Source organism: Chenopodium album, chromosome 11 (assembly GCF_948465745.1).
Source record: "Chenopodium album chromosome 11, dcCheAlbu1.1, whole genome shotgun sequence".
NCBI classification, from domain to species: domain Eukaryota; kingdom Viridiplantae; phylum Streptophyta; class Magnoliopsida; order Caryophyllales; family Amaranthaceae; genus Chenopodium; species Chenopodium album.
Genome location: NC_137844.1, coordinates 59,823,247 through 59,848,670, shown reverse-complemented (window position 1 = coordinate 59,848,670; position 25,424 = coordinate 59,823,247). Strand labels below are relative to the sequence as shown.

General features: G+C 36.3%; 2 protein-coding genes across 5 annotated transcripts; both read right to left on the bottom strand.

The window, feature by feature from the left end:
- Nucleotides 1-6,957: 6,957 nt before the first annotated feature.
- Nucleotides 6,958-8,408, bottom strand: LOC145567032 (protein WRKY1-like). The gene is made up of 4 exons (XM_081626260.1): nucleotides 7,840-8,408; nucleotides 7,593-7,718; nucleotides 7,339-7,387; nucleotides 6,958-7,035 (listed from the first exon to the last, which is right to left on the bottom strand). The coding sequence occupies exons 1-4, from the start codon at nucleotides 8,406-8,408 to the stop codon at nucleotides 6,958-6,960; spliced, it is 822 nt and encodes a 273-aa protein (XP_081482386.1).
- Nucleotides 8,409-10,344: 1,936 nt separating this feature from the next.
- On the bottom strand, nucleotides 10,345-16,182 carry LOC145567995 (uncharacterized). Of its 4 annotated transcripts, XM_081627434.1 has the most exons (6): nucleotides 16,028-16,175; nucleotides 15,771-15,915; nucleotides 13,520-13,693; nucleotides 13,039-13,161; nucleotides 12,233-12,776; nucleotides 10,345-12,089 (listed from the first exon to the last, which is right to left on the bottom strand). In XM_081627434.1, exons 3-6 carry the CDS (start codon nucleotides 13,628-13,630, stop codon nucleotides 10,825-10,827), a joined length of 2,043 nt encoding a protein of 680 aa, XP_081483560.1. In that variant the 5' UTR covers nucleotides 13,631-13,693; nucleotides 15,771-15,915; nucleotides 16,028-16,175; the 3' UTR covers nucleotides 10,345-10,824. The 4 variants fall into 4 exon arrangements, with proteins under 4 accessions (XP_081483560.1, XP_081483561.1, XP_081483563.1 ...); XM_081627435.1 differs by having other exon boundaries at nucleotides 12,233-12,704; nucleotides 15,771-16,182; XM_081627437.1 differs by lacking the exons at nucleotides 15,771-15,915; nucleotides 16,028-16,175 and having other exon boundaries at nucleotides 13,039-13,135; nucleotides 13,520-13,657.
- Between the last annotated feature and the right edge of the window lie 9,242 nt (nucleotides 16,183-25,424).

Here is a 25,424-nt window from a genome sequence, read left to right as displayed (position 1 = left end):
AGGTTGTTTGTTGATTCTGCGTTTGGATTGTTAATTCTTGTTGTTTGAGCTGGTGAATTGTGTATTACTTCTTATTGGAGTACTTGATTTGTTTCTTGATTGATTCTTGAGGTTTTCTGGTTGATTGTTGTATTTCTGCTGATTTGACGGATTTTTGGAGGATTTCTGCATTCCTGTGAATTTTCTTGAGTTGTTGCATGTGAATTTCTTTGAGATCTATTGTTTGATTGAAAATGGTTGAGAATACTACACTTGATCCTACTGCTGTTCCTGGTAGTATTTACTACATTCATCCCTCAGATGCTTCGAATAGAACACTAGTTGCTGATGTATTTGATGGTAGAGGTTTTAGTGATTGGAAGAGATCGATTCTATTGAGTTTATCTTCTCGAAACAAATTAGGTTTTATTGATGGAAGTGTTGTGAAACCTTCTTCTGATGATCCAAATCATAAGGCTTGGTGTAGATGCAATGATTTGGTGTTAGGATGGTTGCTATTTGCTTTGGAGAAGAGTATAGCTAAGAGTGTCTGGTTTTGTAAGTCTGCTAAAGACCTCTGGGATGACTTAGAGGAGAGATTTGGTCATACCTCTGCTACTCAACAATATGCTTTGCATCAACAGTTAGCTGAGTTGCAGCAAGGTCAGAATGAATCTGTTTCTGTCTTCTTTACTAAGATGAAATCAGTTTGGGATGAGATGGATAGCAATGAGCCTTTGCCAATATGTTCTTGTGCTAATTGTACTTGTTTAATCACTAAGAAAATGCTCAAGATTCAGCAGGATCAAAGACTTATGATGTTCTTGATGAAGTTGAATGATAAGTATTCTATGGTTAGAACCAATATATTGATGATGCAGCCACTTCCTACTATTTCGATTGCCTATAGATTATGTATGCAAGAGGAGAAGCATAAGGAAGTGAGTGAGAGTTTTCCTAGTAATCAAGAACAAATGGCCTTTGTTGCTGGAAGGAAGTTTTATGATAAGTCTTATGACAAATCTTCCAAACATAATCCTTCCGGTAATTTTACTGGCAATAAACCTCAGAACAACATGACAGTTGGTAACAAAAGACAGTGGTTATGTGATCATTGCAAGACCTCAGGGCATGGAATTGACAGATGTTTCAAGTTGTATGGGTATCCACCTGGTTGGAATGTTTGGAACAATACTGGAAACAAAGGATTTGTTCAAAATGGTTATAACAACAGCAACAAAAGAGCAGCACACCTTGCTCACAATGGTGAATCAGATTCTGATCAATCATCACAACTTTCTCCTCCTAATGATGAAATGATAACTCCACAAATGGCTGTAGAGCACTGCAACAAGTTAATGTCTATGTTGACTAGGCAGCAACAGATACAAGATCAAACTGATAAGAGAGAGAGTTCTAAAGACACATCCTCTAGAGGATCTGCTTTCTTTGCAAGTAAATTCTGCCTTATGTCATTTCTTCCTTCTATGTGGATCATAGATAGTGGTGCCACTGACCACATTTGCCATAGTTTGGATGTGTTTACTTCTTATAAAACAGTGACTGATCTTGATAGTACAATCACTATACCTGATGGTAGCACAGTTAATGTCACTCATGTAGGTGAAGTGAAATTAACTGATAAAATCATTCTTCAAAATGTTCTTTATGTACCTGATTTTCAGTTCAATCTGATATCAGTACATAAATTGTGTGTGGACTTGAATTGTTCAGTGTCTTTTTCTCATGATTCTTGTGTCATTCAGGGCACTCACATGACCCAACAGTTGCCTCTTGGTGATCTCAAACATGGTCTGTATTGCTTAGAAGTTCCTCAGACCAAGTCAGCTTTCAGTTCAGATTCCTCTAGTGACAATAAACATGTGGTTTCTGTTTCTTGTAATGTCTTTTCTTCTTTATCAAGTATAGATAAAGCCAAATTGTGGCATTTGAGGTTGGGACATATTCCCTTAGACAAATTGAGGAGAATAAGGGGTGATATTGATGTAAAGGCTCTTGACAGTTGCATCTGTCAGGTTTGTCCTGCTGCTAGGCAGCCTAGGCTTCCTTTTCCCACTAGTACTTCTGTTTCTACTGTTCCTTTTCAGTTGATTCATGTTGATGTTTGGGGACCTTTGTCCATTTCAAACCATAATGGTTGTAAGTTGTTTCTCACAATAGTGGATGATTTTACTAGACATACTTGGATTCATTTGATCAAATTCAAGTCTGATGTTGTGACTGTCATTCAGAATTTTGTTTCATATGTTGAGACTCAGTTCAATACTAAGGTCATGGCTGTTAGGAGTGACAATGCTAAGGAATTAACTGAGGGAGATATGCTCCAATTTTATAATTCTAAGGGGATTGTTGTGCAAAAGAGTTGTGTTGATACTCCACAACAAAATGGAGTTGTGGAGAGAAAGCATAAGCATATTTTGGAGGTTGCTAGAAGCTTGTATTTTCAATCTAAAGTGCCTGCTCATTTTTGGGGAGAGTGTGTTCTATGTGCTGTCCACATTATTAATAGGACACCTCTTAAGGTTCTTTCTTATATTTCTCCTTATGAGGTTTTATTTGGGAGTCCACCTGACATAGATGACTTAAAAGTGTTTGGTTGTCTTTGTTTTGTTTCAACTTTGAAACAAAACAGAGGAAAATTTGATCCAAGAGCAATTCCTTCTGTTTTTCTTGGATATTCTCCTTCCCAAAAAGGTTACAAAGTTTTGAATCTGGAAACTAGAAAAGTTACAGTTTCCAGAGATCTTGTTTTTCATGAAAATTTTTTCCCCTTTCATCATTCACAGCCAGCTGATCCTTCCACATATTCCACACCACAATTTCAAATTTTTCTTCCCTCTTCCACACCTCTTGATAATATTTCTTTCCATGATTTTCCTGATATTTTTACACCAGAAAATCTTCCATCCTCTCATTCCCACACTCATTCTAGTTTTCCAATTTCTCAGTCACATTCTTCTTCTCCTCCTCATTCTTCTTCTTCTTCATCTGATTCTTATGCTGGAATCTCATATCTCATTACACCTCAGTCACCAGCTACTGTACAATCCACTCAAAATATGCCTAGGGTTTCTTCTAGACCTGTCTCTATTCCCAAAAGATTTTCTGATTTTTATCTTCAACTCCCAAACACCAAATCTACTAGTACCAGGGCTGCTCATGTATCTAAACACTGGTGTAATTTGGTGCATTATGGTAATCTTCCTGTGAGACAGAAAGCTTTTATTACTAAGTCATCAGAAGAGACAAAACCTAGTTCATATAAAAAGGCTGTTCAGAATCCTCATTGGGTTGGTGCTATGGAAAAAGAGCTTCAAGCTTTGACAGTAAACCATACCTGGGATCTTATTCCTTTACCTTCAGGCAAGAAACCCATTGGTTGCAAATGGGTATTCAAGATCAAAAGGAATGCAGATGGCTCTATTGAAAGGTATAAAGCTCGTTTGGTGGCTAAGGGTTATTCTCAAAAGTATGGCATAGATTACACTGAAACATTTTCACCAGTGGTTAAAATGGAGACCATTAGGTGTATTTTGGCATTGGCAGCTTGTCAAGGCTGGGATATTTCACAACTTGATGTGAATAATGCTTTTCTTCATGGCAATTTACATGAAGGCTCCAGAAGGTTTACATAATCCAGGCAATCTTGTATGCAAACTCACTAAATCTCTTTATGGCTTAAATCAAGCCTCAAGGCAGTGGTTTGCAAAGTTGTATGAGGAGCTATTGTCTCAAGGTTTCAAGCAGAGCAAGTATGATTATTCTCTCTTCATTAAGAAGGGTCATGGACATATTACACTAGCAACCGTCTATGTTGATGATATGATACTAACTGGGACAGACAAGGCTAGTATTCTTTCTCTGAAACAACACCTAGATTCTTTGTTTGGCATCAAAGATTTAGGAAAGTTGAGTTATTTTCTGGGACTAGAAGTTGGTTATACTTCTGATGGGATCACTTTATGTCAGCACAAATTCACTAAGGAACTTCTGCAGTTAGCAGGGATTACAGATCTTAAGCTTGCTGTTACACCACTTCCAATTCATCTGAAGTTAAATGATTCTGATGGTGCATTGTTCAAAGATCCTAAGCTTTACAGGTGTTTAGTGGGCAAGTTGAACTTTCTGTCTCACACTAGACCAGACATCTCTTATACTGTCCAGACACTCAGTCAATTCATGCAGAGTCCCAGAGATCCTCACTATCAAGCTTTACTGCATACACTAAGGTACATTGCTGGTACTGCAGGACAAGGCATCTTGTTACAAGCCACTGATAAGATCAGTTTGGAAGCTTTTTCTGACAGTGATTGGGGTTCTTGTTCAGACACAAGGAGATCTGTTTCAGGGTATATTTTGTTGCTTGGTAAATCTCCTATTAGTTGGAAAAGCAAGAAGCAGGGGACTGTGTCTAAGTCAAGTTCTGAAGCTGAATATCGTGCTATGGCTTCTGCAGCTTCTGATATTACTTGGATTGTTAGATTACTAGAAGAGCTTGGTGTTATTGATCTGAGACCTGTCACACTGCATTGTGACAATCAGAGTGCTCTTCATATTGCTCGAAATCCAGTGCTAAATGCTAGAACCAAGCACATAGAAATCGATTGTCACTTCACTCGTGACAAAGTTTTGGAAGGTCTGCTACAACTTGCCTATTTGCCTACTTCAGAACAGCTAGCAGATATCTTCACAAAGATCTTACCTTCTTCTCAGTTTAATTATTTGCTTACCAAGCTAGGCATGGTTTCACCCCTTCCTAGCTTGCGGGGGGGTGTTGGTTATAATGATACAAGTGTGGTGCAGGATAGTTATCCTACACTCGAGCACAATTGTTTGTAACAGAATTTGTTATTAGTGCTTGCTGAGTCAGCACATTCACTTTTGTACAGATGGTAGTTAGTTAGTTGTTGGTATATTATAAATACCTTTCCCCTGTATTATTTCAATTATTCAGATTTAATAAAACACATAAATTCTTTCATTTGTTTCTCTCTCTAGATTCTCTCTCTCAACTGTGCTCAGATTAACACACTCTTTTTTCTTAAATTATCCACCTTTTTTTTTTGGACTGCACTTCAACACTACTATTAATTTCCTACGTACATTAATTAAACCGGTGTACTTTTGTATTTGTTTTTAAGTGAATGTCATCATATATGTAAGCTTATTTGTCTTTAATCATAAAATGTTTCCTTTTATTAAAATCAGCACTATTGAGTAAATTCTAACTGATGATAATTAGATCTTTTGAATTTAAGATGTATTTCATGACAAAGTAGTCTATTGATTTATTATAATCTCTAGACGCTAAAAAGCAAAAGAATTTAACATTATGCTTTTGTTTCTAATTTCAACCAAATCATAGTCATCTATTGCTTCTCCACTACCATTGGTCCCGAAGCAAATTCATATAATTTGGACCTTTTAATTACGGTAACATAGCAAAACAATTTTGTGTCTCTACTTTTTTAAATATTTAATTAGTTGCAATGTGCATTATTAGATGCCGTTTTTTTTTTTTTTTTTAACATTTGCTCCCAAGTTAGCCTATCTTTGGAGACGATTTGACCTGGAAGAATGTCCTTGCAAATAGGGATGCACAGGGAATTTAGCGCATTTTGTGTGTGGGCTGATCACATTATGTGACTACTTGTAAAAGAACAAGGTAAACTCTATAACACTGATGGAGTAACCCTTGTAACACTGACCGAGTAATTATTATACAACGACGAATTAACGACTGTAACACTGACCGAATAACCCCTATACCACTAAAAAAAGTAACCCCCATAATGGTCACATTGTGTGACCAGCCACATATAACATATAAGAATATGTATTTATTGTATACCTTCTTCAATTTCATGCATTTGTACCGGACATAGCCAGTATATTACTTTGCAGTCATTAGTGGTGACATATATTTCAATTGAAAATCATAATCACAATGTTGATATATTAAAATGAGAATGTTGGGGTATTCCTGAGTTTTCCTGGTGCAAAATCAAAAGTGTTTAGTGACGCAATTATTCACAGTATTAGTACTTGTATGAGTTATTTCACATCAAACTGAAGTTCAAAAGATTTAAAGAGTAGTTCACTCAATCAACGTTTTGTCTGTGTTTTAGCACTTTCATGGGTGGTGATGCCCTTGATTTAAACAGATCATGTCACATTTGGCCCATTAAAAACTTTACAAGGTAGGCTCAAATGTCATCTACTCAGTAGTGGCCCACATCTGGCTTCTAACAACTGCCGGCCCAAAGGTTGCTACAAACTCAAAAAGAAAATAATACACCTTTTTAAGTATCACACATTAAGCAAATACAAATAAATTTATTTAAGAGAGAATGGTTATGGTATAACCCTTAAATGCTACTCAAATAATTGTTTTTGTATTTATTTTATTTTAAAAGAATTGGTGATTCTTTTCTGTTATATGGCAAAATCTCGGTAATTGTATATACTCCATCCTTATATCTCTTTTTATACTACAACCACATTTTGAATTACAATATAATAATAATCTGACGGACACATCTTACAGGTTCTCTTCTACAACTTATAAGTTTTATATAAAAAGGTTGATACTTTTACTAAAGAGTAAAGACAATAGATGGGTCCGTCATCCAAGGGTAGTTGAAGTCATCCATTCTACAAAAATTTCACAACTTGCTAGTTTGTGATTCTGTAATTAGGGTTCATGCCAATATTAACCAAGATTAAAATGTTCAAAATTCCATTTGAGCATTCAATTTTGGGTGCTAACTACCAATGAGCTATTAGTCTAATGATTAAAACAGTAATACCAAGGGCATGTGTGCATTAAACATGCTGACTACATTGATAAACAAATTTCTCTACCTATAAACTCAACATGCTACTTTGACAAACAATGTAATAAAGGTATTTTAGAGGTTGAACTAATTTCACAAAAATTATTTTTTAACAAAAGGATCAATGACTGATTACAACACCAGCACATATGCACTGAAGCGATGAAGTGAATGTAGCTAACAATTTGATCTCTAGCATCTTGTTTGCAAGAGAAGTATTGAAAAATTGTATTCAGCCCTGATAAACAAAAAAGTGTGAAAGCCAATTTAGGGAGCGAAAACACGAGTTCCTCCTTCCATTCTGTTGGACCTTGCATATGCGCGCAAAGTTGATCATACAGCCTTTTGATTCATTAGTGTGGATTCGGGACCTATTAATGAGGATGTTCCTGAAACTCATTCAAAATGTAATGGTGGGATACGGAAATGTGAATGTGGAGTGAACATGTTCCCCTTCATAAGTCACAATTAACATGCTTGAATCGTGCAAACATCTTTCTACCTGTTTCCTAGCAGGGCATCCCTTGCAAGTGCTGCATTTGTAGTAACTCCTACAAAACACACAAAGATCAAAGGTCATTTTACCCCAAATCGTATGCTCCCTCTGTCCGAAAATAATGAACACATCACGTAAGTACTAATTACTTGTATATTCCCAAAAGACCAATCATATTACTCTACTAATTTAAAAAATGAGACAACATTCATCCTAGAATAAACGTGTAAAACAGTAGACTAGTATGTAAGACTTTTTACCTTGGATGAGGAGAGCCTTTGATGGGTTTCTGCCCATACTTTCTCCAGCAGTATTCATCTGGTGGTATATCAGCTATTTTGTCACTGATGGCTGGAACTCTTACTTTTCGCTTTTCCCTTCGCTTCCTGGAGAATTCAGAATTTCAGAGAGGTTGTTTCTGATAAATCCTTCATAACATTATTATCCACAATAATTTTCAACACATAAACAGGCAAATATTAATTTGGGAAAATCAAAATGTTGTACCTTTTTTTGGAGCAATGGCAAGTCTTGCTAGAGGAAGCACATTTAGTGGTAGCATCCTCACTGAAACTCAAAATCCCTGACATTGAATTCTGCATGACAATCTGCCTGCTGCTGCTTGTGGTTGATCCTTCCATGCACAACATGGGATTGGAATATGACCGATTGATCACATCAATTTTTGCGCTTATAAAGTTGAATTCTTTATTAGGAACGCGAGTTGAAGATGCCAACTTGTAAGAGTTGTCAATCGAAAGATCAACCATATCTTTCGGGTTTATCCCCATGTTTTTAGGCAGAGGACCCTGCTTAACCCTCCTAGAAGGTTTTGTTGTTGTTGATGTTGAATCCTTCAGGAGATAGAGGAGTTTCTTCAACTCCTTGATCGCTTCATTGGCAATTAGGCTCGACTGTTCTATGATGCTACTATTTAACAGGTTGTTCTGATCACAAATTGAGCTGATATATTGGTGGGCATATCTTAATCCTTTTTGAGCCGCCTCATTGACTTGTAAATCACTAATGCTACAGATTGCTGTGCTCAAATCACATGCATTTGAAGTAGCTTGCATTGTTTGAAAGAACTTGAAGAAATTGCAGAAATTTCTTCAAACAGCTTTTGGTGGTTGATCAAGAAAGCTTGTTATTATTTTTGATAGAAATTTCAGTTTGACTATCCAACTTAATGGGGAATCATTACTACAGTAGTTTATATTTGATAGAATAAAAGTCGTAAACATAATTCATTTAATTATTGATATGATAGTCATCAAGGTTCATATGGAGTAAATTAGACATATAGCCAGATGGGATTAACAAGTTATCACGTCGTAACGTTATCTTTGCTCAAGTAGTCAAACGATGCTCCTACTCAGCAGAGGTCTCTGTTGTAAGGCAGAATCTCAAGGGTTGTTGCCTGTTGTCCACACTTAAATATGAAAATACTAGGTTAGGTCCCGTGCCATGCACGGTATATCGTAATTTTTATCATTAAATAACATAATTTTTAATTAAAAAATTTCTAAAACTATTGTGAGCAATTTTTTACCACAAAAATAGTTATTTTCTTCTTATATCATGTCTTTACAAAAATATTTAAATACTTGTATCAATACCACGTTAAAGAGTTGTTTAGTACTTTAGTCTAATGAGTATATTAAAATTATGTAGAATGACTGATTTTAAAAACGGTCGGTAATTAGCGACCGTTTTTATAATCATTTGCTAACATTCATTTTATCGACTAATTTGATGCCTGTCATTTTAATTTTTCAAAGACATAATTGATGTATCCTTTTTATTTTTTACAATTAATCAAAGAAGTATGTATAAATTATATAGGTTTTTTTTTTCTTCCTAATTTAATATTTATTCTTGTCCAGTATATTCTTAAGATTATATATTCTTAAAAAAATTCACAAAGATTGCATTTTCAAAATAATTATATGGTAATGTTGCCAAAACGCATACCTATAATAGTTGTGAACCCATCTATAGAATGTAAAAGATCTTTAATTATTTTATATGGTTAATTATGACAATTATTATTGTATATAATAATTTCCTTAAATATAAAAGTTTTATAAAAGGATTGTTTTTAAAAAAAAAACAAACAAAAATACTAAGGACACACCAGAAATTGACACGTGTCATTGTTGGTGTGTCTTTTAGTATATAGTTATTGATATCATGTCTTTACAAAAATATTTAAATACTTGTATCAATACCACGTTAAAGAGTTGTTTAGTACTTTAGTCGAATGAGTATATTAAAATTATGTTGAATGACTGATTTTAAAAACGGTCGGTAATTAGCGACCGTTTTTATAATCATTTGCTAACATTCATTTTATCGACTAATTTGATGCCTGTCATTTTAATTTTTCAAAGACATAATTGATGTATCCTTTTTATTTTTTACAATTAATCAAAGAAGTATGTATAAATTATATAGATTTTTTTTTTCTTCCTAATTTAGTATTTATTCTTGTCCGGTATATTCTTAAGATTATATATTCTTAAAAAAAATTCACAAAGATTGCATTTTCAAAATAATTATATGGTAATGTTGCCAAAACGCATACCTATAATAGTTGTGAACCTATCTATAGAATGTAAAAGATCTTTAATTATTTTATATGGTTAATTATGACAATTATTATTGTATATAATAATTTCCTTAAATATAAAAGTTTTATAAAAGGATTGTTTTTAAAAAAAAAAACAAACAAAAATACTAAGGACACACCAGAAATTGACACGTGTCATTGTTGGTGTGTCTTTTAGTATATAGTTATTGATCTTACTAATTGAAAACAGAAGATTTGTAATGCATTTTTCTCCAATTTTAAAAGTTACGAGTATATGTACTTAAATCACTAGTGTTGAAGATGGGTATAGTCCAAGTGCACCATTAATTCGAAAAAATGTACACTTGCGGTTCAAATGAAGCTTCAACTCTTCAAGTATCTGTACCCATGTTCAGCCGTAGAATATCATATTAAAGTACTAAACACAAAGAAAAGTTCAAATATTAGATTAACTATACTGATCTGAAAGAAGATTAGAAATATTCAATCATTGTTTACTTTCACAATGCACGCCATTGTCCAAGAATGTTCTTTCGAAACACTGCTGTGCAGGTCTATCGATATTATCTGAGAGATTCAAGGATCCCCCATCAGCAAACTGAAAATGGGGAAGATGCACCATCATTCTCAACAGCATACTGAACTAAAATTTTCATGTCAATCAGTATAACAATGGTAAAAATTTACCCAGCATTCCATCTAAACCCTATTTGACATATCTCTACATGAAACTTAGCTAAACCACACATAAACTTCACTACAGCACTTTATATAAATGAGTTAAAGCCTTCAAAAGGGATAATTATTGTGACATCCACTTGACCTAAATATAAGCTCTGTATCTATAATCAGAACCTGCACATAAAGAGATCAGCCCTGATAACTTACAGTTTCTCACTTCATACATAATACCTTCTTCTGACTCTTGACCTCTTGCTCCTTCTTGTCCTACACCAATCACTTCCTCCGTCATCACCCATATTTGCCCTCATCTTTTTGTATTCTCGTGACCTTATAACACCTTCCAAAAGATTAATATCTTCTCGGATCTCTTGCCTTGATAAAGTGGATAGGCCAGGGAGTATATCTTTCTGAAAATCTTTCATACGAGTTCCCCTTTTTAGCTTACACCTGACATCCTTGTTCTCTGATTCATCCACCAGAAACGCGGTTGAGGTTACACAATAATCAACAGTGCTGATCTCTTCTGCCTTCAGTACCATTGCCTCGTAAGATTCTGAAGAACACTGAGGCTGTTCATTTTCTTCATTTTGGGTCTTCTTCAAAGGCGTTTTCAATGATTCACCTTCACAAAAGGTTCCTGTTTTCAAAGACATTTGTAAAAGTAGTTCAGCTGCTGCTTGAATGGTCCCATCAACCTCTGGTTCGTTCCTAATAATGCACTGAACATTCGATTCAGAGCTACCAGAAGACCGTAGGTCTTGCTCTCCAGATTGAGTGACTAACAGACCAATGTTAAGTTTTTCTCCATCAGATGTAGCAAAGTTAACATCATCACATCGAATACCAGATTGCATGGTCTTTATGCTGCTTGAATGATGATCTATCATGCCTTCTGAATCAGAAGAATTAGATAGCTTGCAGCAATTAAGTTGTTCAAGGGGTTCTGCACCCTTCTCTAAGTTTGCTTCTGCTTCAACTGTATCAACCATGTCCATCTCACATGAAAGACCATTTGAAATCTTTGATGATGACCCCACGCTCGATATTTTTGGGTCAGATCTGTTACTGCAAAGCTCCTCAGAGGACTCAGAATCAAGATATACAACACTGATGTTGGGTTCATTACCTTCTCTACACTTCCCATCCTTACTGCACCTTTCTCCATCACTGCCTTTGTTATTTACATCTATTTGTCGATGATTTCCATGCAATTCCACGAACGAGTTCACATTTGCTTCTTTCCAAAAATTGGGGCTGACAAAAGAAGCTACATTGGACATGGGATAAACCTTATCTAACACAGATGATGAGCTAGTTATTGATGAATTGACCACCACTGAATGATTATTTGAGAAATACGATTGGTCTTCAAGCTGAACTGTATTAAGGTCCAAGCTATTATTTATTTTACAAGTAGGTGCCCTTTTATTCTCGTTCAAAAGATTAGCAAGCAAGGATTTTTGGCGGTGTCCATTTGTTCCTGCACACATGATGACATGAGCAGATTGAGCTCTGATCATTAAGCAATTTCCACACAAAAAGATAATAAAATGTTCCCAAATGCAAAATAAACTAGGAAGTAGGAATAGCGTTATGGGCAAGTATTGTAACTCAATGGTATACCTGAATCACATAGTGATTGTGTCTGACAGCTTAAACCAGCATCTACAGGAGATCTATGCAGTGTGGTTCTATAAGAGCCATCCTTGATGGCCCTTTGTGAAAGGCTTTCTGGCTTCAGCTTGCTACTATTCAAAAAGCTATCTGACTTTTGAACGTCTCTGGAACAATTTTTTGGAGCAGCAGAGTCAGAAGTAAGCCTAATACATGCTTCAGAATTTGAAAGGCTTAAATTTTCATCTTCGAGATCAATGATGTCAATTAAAGATGAACAGGGCTTTTTTCCCTTCCAAGATCTGAGTTCTCCACTCTTTTTGCTAGCATTAGGTCCAATGCTCAAAGACAGGTTTAGATGGCCTGGATCAAAATCTACTTTATCCCAGGAAGAATTCTTGGTCACTACCCCTATTCCAGAGGAATCATCAACACATTGGCCAATAAATTCATCGGCTGAAAGCTGGAGATCAAGATGTTTCTGCATAGTCACAAGAGGTTTTTGCTGTAACTCATAATACATATTGAAGTTTGAAAATTGCATGTATTCAGCCTGAAAAAACATTAGTTTCATTGTCATATACTTACAAGAAACAAGGGAAATTCCAGTATGAAATTGTTACAAGTTCAACTATTCACAAATATTACTGCAGCAAGATGACATCACGTTACAATAACCCATAAGGAACCTCCCATCCCAATCCACACTACCTCAACAACAGAAACAAAGTAGCAAAAGCAGAAAAGATAAAAGTGGCACTGCCATTTACGTGAAGGAATATTGTATACTTCGTAGAAAATAGCTTCAAACTCACCATTGAACAACTCAAATTATTGTTAAAGCCTCCTTTGTGCATACTGTAATTATTTACACCCTTTTGTTTCAATTCTTCCATCCTAGCTATTTGTACTCTGTAAAGTTCATGAAGTTCAGTGACCTGAAGACAAAATCATGTAAAATAATTTAAAAGTTGAGTGAATTCTCATATTTGCACAAAATTTCAGGATGTAAAGGACATCCAGATTCTGCGACAAATAACATTGAATTGCCAAAACAATTGAAAATCAAATACAAAAGCACAGGATATAAAGGACATCCAGAGTCTGCGATAAATAACCTAGAATTCCCAAAAAAAAAAAAAAAAAATTGAAAATCAAATGAAATTTTTGCTTGATATAGTTATGGACTTATGAATCTATTAAAAAAAAATCACTGGCTGTCAGAAGTTGAGTATATATAACTAAGGAAAGCATCATAATCAACCATTTTTGTGTGAATTGAATGAAAATTAATACCTGCCTCCTAAAAGCAAACTCTTGATCAAGCATTGTCTGCTTTAATGTCTCTTTTAATGAATCTCTAGAGTTGTGAACAGAATATAGATCAAGGACACCTTGGTCAAGCATTTTACCCTCACAGACATTAGAGGAAGAGACCACTCCTGGACTTGATTTCACAATCCCCCATTCCTGCACATCTTTCACCCTTTCAGAAGAAGAAATCGGCATGTTGGGAGAAATCTAAAAAGGCTGCACTACCAATTGGGTATATAAACTACAAAATAGAGGCAAGACATGCATTTAGTGTCCCGTGATCTACTGCCAATAATGATATAGATAGGATCAAATGAGATCAGGGTCAAAGGTTCATGTATTAATTGCAATGGCCAAAGCTTTCCAGCTGATATTTTCCGAAAATAAGGAGTTGAAGAGCGTGTAACAGCCAATAGCATCAATACATTTGCTGTACATCAAGTAAATGGCACAATCTTAACACGCTATCAAAACTAAAAGGACTTATATATAGTATAATACCAATCAGTTTCTACAGGGCTAACGGCAGTGTTTGTTACAGGAATTCAAGGGCTTACACAATATGGATCAGTTTCTAAAGGGCTAAAGGCATCGTTTGTTACAGGGATTCCCCCCATAGGTAGTCAAGTAACAAAAAATAGTGGTTCAGAGCAAGCTAGACCAAGGCTCTATTTGTTTTGGTAGAAAACATTTTCTTGGAATGATTTTCCCTCACCATTTTCCTTTAGAGAAGGAAAACCATTTTCCTTCCTTAAAGAAGGTCTGCCACATTTTCCTTTTTACTCCTCTATCCTTCCCCACCCTTTTACTTCCATTCATTTTATCCATGAGTTTTCCTATAGTCAAAGAAGCAAGGGAAAATCATTTTCACAATCATGCTTTCTATGGAAAATTATCTAATTTAGAAAATGATTATGACTTCCCACAAAAAATGTTTCCATCAAAACAAACGGAGTCCAAGTGACGGAATGTGATCAAGCCATATTGTGGCCACAAAAACAGTAGGCTATAATTCTTAAGCACTCAAACATGATATGATTCTTACAAACAGTTCATATTATATAAAAATTGTAAACTCTGTTGATTAAAGATGGCATGTCCACTTATTCATAAACCCATACAAAACTGATCCTAGTTCCACATTTATTGATCCAACATCCAAGCAATACCTCGACTACAATGAGGTCCCATCCCAAATCCATCAAGGAACAAAACAAGTAAAATGCAAAAGTTAATACTTCCTCAGTTTTTCTTTATTGCTACACATAATTTTGACATGCAAATTAGAAAGATACTCTATTAGACTAGGCAAACGGACAAATTAATTGAAATTTTTTACCACCGATAAGAAGAAAGTGTTAAGTTACGGTTTGAATTGTATACCTAAATCCGTCCATTTATCTCTTCTAATCACTTTCTCAAATAATGTGTGAGAAAAGTGTGTTGCAAGTATAAGAAAACAAAGGAAATATAATACTGAAACACCTCAATCTCGAACTACTCCACAACCATTTCAATGAAAATATCCAGTAAGTTAACAATTCAGTAAGAAATCAGTCCCTTTGTATAATTTACTGTTTACTGCATATGACATTATCACATTGTAATCTCAAAGATCAAAATTTCAACCCTAATTAACCTGATGAAAGCAATTGAAGCAACAGAACTACAACGATCCACGAACTTTATCATGTTCCACACTTTTAAGAATTACTATTCAATTCCAGTAACTCCGTACATGATTAAAACATAATAAATTCGTGGGTCCTATAATTAATTATTCCAAAGAAGATATACCCAGAAAATTATCAAAATTAAAACCCAACATACATATAGAATCATGAAAAAAAAACCCAAACACAAACAAATAATTGAGTAATGGTAGGTAAAGCAGCAAATTATATAAAAGAGACTGTATATAAATATATAATGACTATCATAATCATACATCGATATATGGAACAGTTAGAAAATGGAGGAACGTAAACAAAATCAAATCGAGAAACCAACAACAATGTAACCATCCCATAAAAAACATGACAATAATATAACTAGTCGTATAAAACTATATAGTAAAATCTGACTTCCTAAAATTAAAAAAAGAAAAAGAAAAAAAAGTTTGATACAGTATAATAATACGAGAAGTGTATAATAATAAGAGGAAAGAATAAAAAAAAAAAAAAAAAAAAAATGGATGGTAAGGCAGAAGATATTTAAGAGAGAGAAAGAGTACCAGGATCTGAGAAAAGAAGTACGAATGGAAGAAGAAAAGTATGTAGAGGTCACAAGTAACCAAACATTGTTGTTGATATTGAATGCTTCCAAAAACGTAGCATTATTATTATTAAATAAATAATAAAGAGTGGTATAATCTTCCACTGAAAAGAAGAAACAAAGAAAGAATTATGTTTCTGTTGGGAATGGAAAATTGAAGAAGATGGAAATAATCTAAGTTTAATGTAGTTGAGGTTGAGGAGAGAGAAAATTAACCATAAAAATCGGGTAAGTTTCTTTAGGTGTGGGGGATTAGAGAGAGGAGAGAGAAAGAAATGGAAAAATAAGTAAATGTCTCATTCACTCATTCATCAGTCGTTGGGATTCCCCTTTCTCTCTCCTCCTCCTCAACTCCTATTTTCTCAAACACACTCCTAGGAGTACTAGCCTCCTTTTTTTTATTTTCTTTTTTTTTTTTTTTTTTTTTTATTTATTTATCTGCACTTTCAGATTTCTGTTGCAAAAACAAGGCCAGTCAGAATTTGTTGGGACACTTTCAATGCTATAAACCACGCTATTATGGACCTTTTTTGTATGGAGTACTCGTAGTATTTATTTTTAGGGTAATATTAGGGGTGCTATAATTATTTAATATAGGTTTTTTTTTTTAGTATTAAGTTAAAAATTTATCAACAATTTACGAGTAAATTATTCTAATAAATGTTTATTAATTGTCAATTCTTTTTATTTTTAGCTTCTTATATCTTTTTCCTTAATCAAATAACATCTCACACATATATCTATGATTCATTTTATTGTATCTTTTATTAATATTAAGATCTTATCTGTTTTACACAATTTTTTTGTTTTTTTTTTTTTGGTTATTGAGCTAATGAGCCATGAGAGCAGGGTGAGAATCGATCCAAGATCTCCCGGAGAGGAAAGCTTTAATCACTTTTTTTTTTTTTTTTTTAACCAAGCTCTAACCACTTGAAAATGAAGATATAGTACATTTTAAAACATGTCTTGGAGATCGTGAAAAATTAAATGAGACAATAATATAAGGACATCCGAAGTGCTTGTATAATTACCCAATTTGTATTTGTTTATAAGTTCTGTTTCCTTAACGTGTTTTTATACTCCACTTTTATGAGAAAATGTTTAATTACCTGAATTATTAAGCTAGATTTACATCCAAAATTTGCCAATATGATAATCTGACTTTGACTCGTAGAATTACACTAATGGGATAGAATTAGACGAAACTGAATTCCGCAATTTCCTCTCTTATAACACTTATAATTGCTGTAATTCCTCTCTATTACAATGTGAAAATTTCTTTTATGACCCATTTTAAGGGCATTTTAAATAATTATTTTGTGTTTAAAGTTAACAAATATCTTTTTGATATAACGCGTAATTATAGTAGAATGGTCACGTGTAATTTTTCATTATGTAAAAGGTTGTTGGATTAATATATAAAAATTGATGAATTAATCTACATTATTTAAAAACAAGCAGTTATCCTTTAATACTTACGTATTTGGTATTCCTTATAACTGTGTAAGGTTATGATGGAGTGATACTTGTTACAATTAAGATGGTGACAGCTTCCACCAGGCCGGCCATCTTCTATCCCTTTCCAATTTCCATGGTATATAAATATTAATATAGATGGGCTATTTTAAAAGTATGAAGCTGATCGACCATATGTCCATATGTGATATCGAAATTGCAACGTACCTTAAACATCAATATCATGTTCAAGGAGGCATTGGCCCCCGCACCCACAGGCCACAGCATCAAATTGATTTTTTTTTTTTAAAACAAATAAATAAATAAATAAAAACAAAAAATTATATACTCAATTTATTTTATGAGTGCCCTTCAAAAAAAAAAAAAAAAAAAATTATGAGTGTATATTAATAAATAATGACAATACATGATTAGAAGTAACTCCCTCGAAAGAAAGGGCAAACTCTCTCGAAGAACTATTCCTGAGATAGAGGCCTAGCAGATTCCGGTAGAGTTTTTTTATATTGTTTTCTAGAATTTATTACCGATGGCAGAGGAGATTGCGAATTTATACTCTCAGCTCTGTATACGCGAGGAAGAAAAGAAACCCATCGACCTTGGAGCCCTAACTATTGGCGAAGGGGAGAACAATTTGTCACTGATGCTGGTAGGAAAATTGCTTACACATAGATCCTACAATGTCGAGGCCTTCAAAAAGACCATTACTAGTATATGGGCTCCGATCCATGGCTTAACAATTAGGGTTCTTAGCCCTAATCTTTATGCTTTCCAGTTCTTCCATTGGAAAGATTTTGATAAAGTTTTAAGAGGACGACATTGGTGCTTTGACAATATGCTCGTTCTTTTGAAAGAAATTGATGGGGAAGAACAACCAGAGGAAGGTGTTCTTACAAACTCGCCTTTTTGGGTACGCATAAAAAATTTACCTCTCAATTGTAGAACCGATTCCCATGTGAAAGCCCTAGTGGAAGGCATGGGAGAAATTCTTGATACTGAAGATGATGTTCTTGGAATTGGTCGGTATCGGAGAGTTAAATTGATGCTCGATATAACAAAACCCTTGCGGTGTTTTCAGATGATCAAGGACCGTAAAGGGCATAAATTACAGGTAAATTATGCATATGAAAGGCTCCCCTTTTTCTGTTTTGCTTATGGGATTATGGGGCATTCCGAAAGGGAATGTCACAATGTTTCGGAGGAGGAGAAACATGAGCAACTTGGTTGGAGTACTGACCTTAAAGCTACCCCAAGGAAGGGACTCTCTAGAGAAGTTGAAAGGCTAAAAGCTAATAGAAAACTCTCATTTATCACCAAACAACAGCATGATGAAAAGAAGGGTGATGGTGATCGTGTAACTAATAACCATCTTACCATTGAGCAGCCTGCCCAAACAGAGGAGAATGGGGTACCTATTGACCTGACACATTCATTGAATGATCCTGCTACTACTAATGAGCAACTGTCTGCGACTCGTGAGCATGTGCTATCTGATTCTGAACTCTCGAACCCGAACAGGCTGCATATATCTTCTCCTGCTCCAAACCTGGTCTCAAATCGCACATGGAAAAGACTTGCCCGTGTGCCTCAGGAAGTGAAAGAAGGACCTGTAAAAACCTCCCTTAAACGCACTTCTGGTAATAGATGTTTGACAGAGGAAGAGAATAATGGTGAGAAGCGGTCTAAGCAGCATGATGTGAGTGCTATGGATATTTCGACGGCGGCGGAGATTGGTTAAGGCCAATCCTGCCTCTCCCAATGAGCGTCTTGGAACTGCCGGGGTTTGGGCAACTCCCTGACGGTTCGACAGCTTTGAAAATGGAGCAATAAATTTGCCCCCGATATGATCTTTGTATCGGAGACGATGATAAATAAAATTGAATCTGAGAAGGTGAAGGAGCGTTTGGGCTATCCAAATGCTATTGGTGTGTCAAGCCAAGGCAAGGCGGGGGGCTTTGCCTATATTGGAAGGAGGAAGTGGATTTTAATCTTGTCTCTTTCTCTCAAAATCACATATGTGGTGACATTACTAGTTCAAGGGGACGTGTTTGGAGGTTTATTGGGGTGTATGGGGGGCCAAGGAAGGAAGATAACATAAAACATGGTTACTTATCCGTCACTTGTGCTCCAATTTGGATATTCCTATTCTTTTTGGGGGAGATTTCAATGAAATTTTAAAATATGATGATATTGAGGGTAGAGTTGGAAGAGAGAGAAAGGAGATTGCAAATTTCCGTGAAGCCATGGATGATTGTGGTTTAAGGGACTTGGGGTACGAAGGAAGTTGGTATACATGGGAGAGGGGAAACTCCATGGAGAGTAGGTGATGTGTCCAATTTATATAGTATTTTACCCCCATCCCTTGGTCATAATTGGTAGTATTTTTGGCTCTTTAGAGCCACTTTTATTACTAATATGTGTTTTCTAGTGTTTTCGTAGTTTTGATTGAGTTTTATAGGGAATCGCACTCTTGGAGCATTTTCCCGGGATTTTATGAAGCGACTACGAGTATTGGAGGAGCACGACCATCTTTCATAGCACAAGATCGGTTAGAGTCATCGAACCGGTGATTAAGGGCTCGACTTATGAGAAGATGAGGCATTGGACCGAATGATTAAAGCCCCAAGGAGGATATTTAGTTTGGGCCGAGTTACAAGCCTAAACAAGGAGTCCAAGTAGCCCGAAGTGTCACCGCCCGGTGCAAGGGTCTCCGCCCAATGGCGCGCCCGATCGGGTGGTGCCGTGCCCGATCGGGCGCGAGAAGAGAAGCTCACGAAGGAAAAAAAAGGCGGGCCCGATCGGGCGGTGCCTCGCTCGATCGGGCGTGTGTTTCTGAGGAGAAGTTTAAGCGTCGTTTAAGTTGTTTTAATTTAGGATTTTCGAGCTTAGTTTTATATACGCTTTTGTTAAGCGAGTTGAGTATTCTTTTTCTCCCTTCCCTTACTCTCTCTCTTTCTCTCTCTAACTTTTCTCTCTCTCCTCTTAAACTCTAGTATTATTTTCTTTCTCTACAACTCTTTGTTTAATTCCATCTCTTGTTTCCTTCAACTTTGGTAACGATTTCTTCTCCTTTAATCTCAGTTATTTATTCTCTCTCTTACATCATGACTTGTTTAATTGCTTCGTTTAGTTTATATTTAATTATGTATGAGTAGTTTTCTTTCTAGGGTTTATGGGGATCCATAAATAATATGAAGGGGTAATTTATTGTTGTTGATTGTCAATACTTGATTAATTTCCTATTGATTGATTTAATGTTCTGTGACTAGATTAGGCCTGATCTTTTATGCATGAGTTTGACAATATTGATTCGAGATTCGAGAGATGAGAATTGATGTTTAGGTCTAGTTTCAATAGGCAGGTTAATTTATAAATGGTTAAGTCGAGATTCGAGAGATGAGATTTAATGCCGGTAGATTAATTATGTGGTTATAATACGTAGCGAAAGCCCTTTATGATCTGATTAATTGATGCATTGATGATTGATTATTATGTTTTACCCTGAAATATTATTTATTGGTGAACCTATTCCCTAGGTCTTTTATTCCTTGATTTTCCTCCTACTTTTATTCCTTCCCACTTTCACTCTTAGTAGTTTAGTTCCCTTTTACAATAACAATTTGGTTACTTGATAATTTAGATTATATTGATTTATTAGGAATAAATTGACTTGTTTCCCTGTGGTTCGACCCTTCTTCCCTTTCTACATAGTTAGTGGATTTAGGTATAATTTTTTATTAGGTGATTACGACTTTAGCCTGTCAGTAGGGTAAAGGATCGTCTAGATCGGTTCATTGCCTCTCAAGCTTGGGTTAGCCTATTTCGAAATTTCAGAGTGGAGCACCTCCTCCGGTACACTTCCGATCACACTACTATTATACTCTCTCAAATTGCTTCACGTGGCACAAAAAAGAAGAAAAAGAAGTTCTATAAGTTTGAGACAAGCTGGCTATTAGATGACACATGTGAAGCGACTATAAGACAAGCCTGGGAAAATTCAATGGGGGACTTAACCCCTGACCGTATAGCAGCAGTTGCCCGTGGACTTGGGGTGTAGAGTGGAATGAAATTCCACAAGCTTGAACGTCAGATTTTCGAGGTAGAACAGACCCTCCGTACGGCCCAGCAGAGAAGAACTTCGACAAATAGCATTGAGGAATGTACGAGGCTCGAAAAAAATCTTGACGAGTTGAATGAAAAATTAGAAGCCTACTGGTACATTAAATCTAGAATGACGGAGGTCCAAGATGGAGACAAAAACACAAAATACTTCCATCATAAGGCATCACAACGTAAGAAAAAGAATTTTATTGGTGGAGTATTGGATGAGGATGGCGTGTGGCATGAAGATGAGCAGAGAATCAAAATGATCATCACTAAACATTTCGATAATTTATTCACCTCCTCTACCCCGACTGATGATGTTATTCAGGAGGTTCTTGGTTCCATGACCCCGAGAATTTCCGAGGAGGCAAACAGAGAACTTATGCGGCCTTTCTCAAAGGAAGATATCTATAATGCACTCAAACAAATGCACCCCTGCAAGGCTCCTAGGCCGAATGGTATGCATGCTATCTTTTACCAACGATTTTGGCACATTATTGGTGATAATATTGCTTTGTTTGTTAGTAATATTTTGCATGGTGTTTGCTCCCCTAGCCGTGTAAATAATACTAATATTGTGTTGATTCCTAAGGTGCAAAAACCTACTACTACTACAGAGTACAAGCCTATTGCATTATGTAATGTTCTCTATAAACTTGTGTCGAAATCGATTGTCATGAGACTTAAAAATATTCTCCATGACATTGTTTCGGAGAATCAGAGTGCTTTTGTCCCTGGTTGTCCAATTACTGATAATGCTCTAACTGCTCTTGAATTATTTCATACGATGAAAAAGAGGAGTAAGGGGAAAAAAGGGTTCATGGCAATGAAACTTGACATGAGCAAAGTTTATGATCGGGTCGAATGGGGTATCCTTCGACGTCTTCTTCTCACTATGGGTTTTGATGGTAGATGGGTGAACTTGGTGATGGATTATGCTTCCTTGGTGTCTTACTCTTTTGTGATAAATGGAGGAGTTTGTGGTGCAGTGACTCCTACTAAGGGGCTCCGGCAGGGAAACCCCTTTTCACCGTATCTTTTCATTCTGGTAGCTGATGTGTTTTCTAGTATGTTGAAGAATAAAGTACATGAGAGGAAAATTCATGGGGCTAAAGCCAGCCGCAATGGACTAGAAATATCTCATTTTCTCTTTGCGGATGACAACTTACTCTTTACTAGGGCTAATCGACAGGGATGTCAGACTGTAGTTGATATACTCAACCAATATGAACAGGCATCCGGGCATAAAATTAACTATGAGAAATCGGAGGTGTCCTTCAGTAAAGGGGTCGTCAAGACTAATCAAAGGGAAGATTTGATGAACATCCTTCACATGCGGCAGGTGGACAGACATGAAAAATATCTTGGCATTCCGACTATCACGGGTAGATCGAAGAAAGCTTTTTTCCAGAGCTCTTCTTGACAGAATTTGGAAGAAGCTTCAACGATGGAAGGAGAAACTCCTTTCGAGAACAGAGAAAGAAATTCTTCTCAAATCAGTTATTCAAGCAATCCCAACATACTTGATGGGGGTTTATAAAATCCCAAGCTCGATAATCCAGCGAATCCACTTTTCTATGGCAAGGTTTTGGTGGGGATCATCGGAGGGAAAGAGGAAAATTCATTGGAGAAATCGGAACTCTATGTGCACTCTCAAATGTCTGGGAGGTATGGGATTTCGGGATTTGGATGTATTTAATGATGCTTTTCTAGGGAAACAAGCTTGGAGCCTAACGCTAGCTCCAAACTCTTTTCTTGGGCGTGTCTTCAAGGCTAAGTACTATCCTAATAATGATTTCCTCGATTCTTCTCTTGGTTTGGTCGGAAGCTACACTTGGAGTAGCTGAAGGATTTATGTCTTTGTCAAGTGCAATTACTAGATATATAATGGATCGAATTATGGAGATAATTAAGTTCGTTCTTTTGGGTCGTCATTATCTGTTACTAGACGTGATCAATGATGTTTGGGCTAGTCAAATAGTCCAAAGCCCAATAGAATGGATCCTATAAGGTCACACAAAAGGGTGATGGATTGAACAAAAGAAAGAAGCCCATTATTGGGCCTCATGGAGTGGCCAACCATATGGGACTGAAGAGGGAATATTATGGTCTTGGTTTGGGCTCTAATTATACATATGATGTATAAATAGAGACCTTGCCTAAGGTTTGATATAATACAATTAGCAGTCAATTGTAAATTGACAAGCTAGCAACCAAACCCTAATGCTTCACGCAATCTCTCTCTCATTCTCTTCCTCACGTCCGTACAGCCGTACGGCAGCCCGGTGCAAGGTGGTGCACGGTGGTGGTGTGGTGGTGTTCGTGGTTGGTTTCTCCTCCCCTCTCCGTAGAAGGTGGTTCGAAGTGTTCGTGCCCAACTACCTAGCAGTAGTGGAGGTTCGATCCTATCCCGTGGACTAAGTAGAGTAGCAACGCTTGGGGATCTATTATCTTCCTAATTGACAGTCAATCGCTTGTGGAAATCACGCGTTAAAGGTATGTATTATGTGATTCTTTATGTGTTGTGCTTGTAGATCCTATTTAGGTGCGAACGAATATGACTCGTGAAATTCCGCTTAGAGTACCTGAAACCCTACAGTAGCATATGGTCATCTAAAGCTCTTATCAAAGAAGGTGTTATTTGGAGGGTGGGTAATGGCCGGAGCATAAATCTTTGGAGTGATCCATGGATTGTTGATTCCAAGGGGCGGTTCCTTACTATTACAGCTACAGAATATTTGCAACGGGTGAGTGATTTAATTGATGAGAAGAAAAGGGAGTGGCGCTTCGATGTCATTGAGAATAACCTTAACGAGAGAGATAGGCGCAACATTTTATCCATAGCCCATCAACGAATCTGGGCAGAGTGATGAGTTGTGCTGGGCTTTTTCAATGTCCGGGAATCACACTATAAAATCAGCGTACTTGCTTGGGAAAGGTGCTGATCTTGATATCTTTCATCAGGCATGGATAGAAATTTGGAAAGCTAAGGTAACCCCTAAGGTGAAACACTTCTTTTTGTGTCTTTGCTCGGGCACTCCTCCCACTTGAAGCCTTCTTTCTCACAGGCACTTAATTGATGATGCATCTTGTCCATGGTGTGTGTTTGCTACCGAAACTGTTAAGCATGCTCTTTTGGACTGTACAGGGTGAGGGATCTTTGGTCGGACTGTAATTGTGAACAAATGATGAATTGGGGCACTGCCTCTTCTCTCTGTGACTTGGTGATTAGCTGGAAGCCGCTTGAAGAAAAGGTAAAGCAGCGGGGCATGTTTCTCACTTGGTGTTTATGGGGTGAGAGAAATCGGAAAATTTTTGACAATAAAATCACACCAAATGAAATTATTACTCAGCGTGTCTTCAGGTACGTTGATGATTTTGATAAATATGCCTCACGCATCTACAAGGCAGTGGCTCCCCACCCCAATCGCAGCCCAAACAAATGGCTTGCTCCTCTAAGAAGTGTTGTTAAAATCAACACTTACGCATCTTTTGCCGAGGAGGGTTGGGTTGGTTTGGGTATAACTGCTAGAAATAGCGAAGGGATGATCCTATGGGCAGCAACGAGAAGAACAAGGGCTCTCTAGGCACCTGAAATAGCTGAGGCTAAGGGGATCCTTCGAGCATTGAAGTTGGGCAGTAAGTATGGTCACAGGGACGTCATTCTTGAATCCGATTGCAAAATTGTGATTGATTGTTTGTCAAAGGGAGCAAGGAATTTGGCTGATCTTGACACAGTCTTAGGAGATATTTTTTTCATGTGTACGAAATTTAATGCTGTTATTTGGTCTCATGTTAGACGGGATGGCAATAGTGTTGCTCATTCCTTAGCTAAGCTCGTTCCTTTCGAGGTGGAACAAATTTGGGAGAACTTTTGCCCAAATGAAGTTGCCCCCTATGTACTTATAGACTCGTTGTCCCTTTGATTAACATGAGCTTGCTTGTTTTCAAAAAAAAAAAAAATTAAGAATGACAAATATTCCGTATTATATTGCTGTGATGATTTTTAATCATACCTCTTCTTAGTCTTATCTAT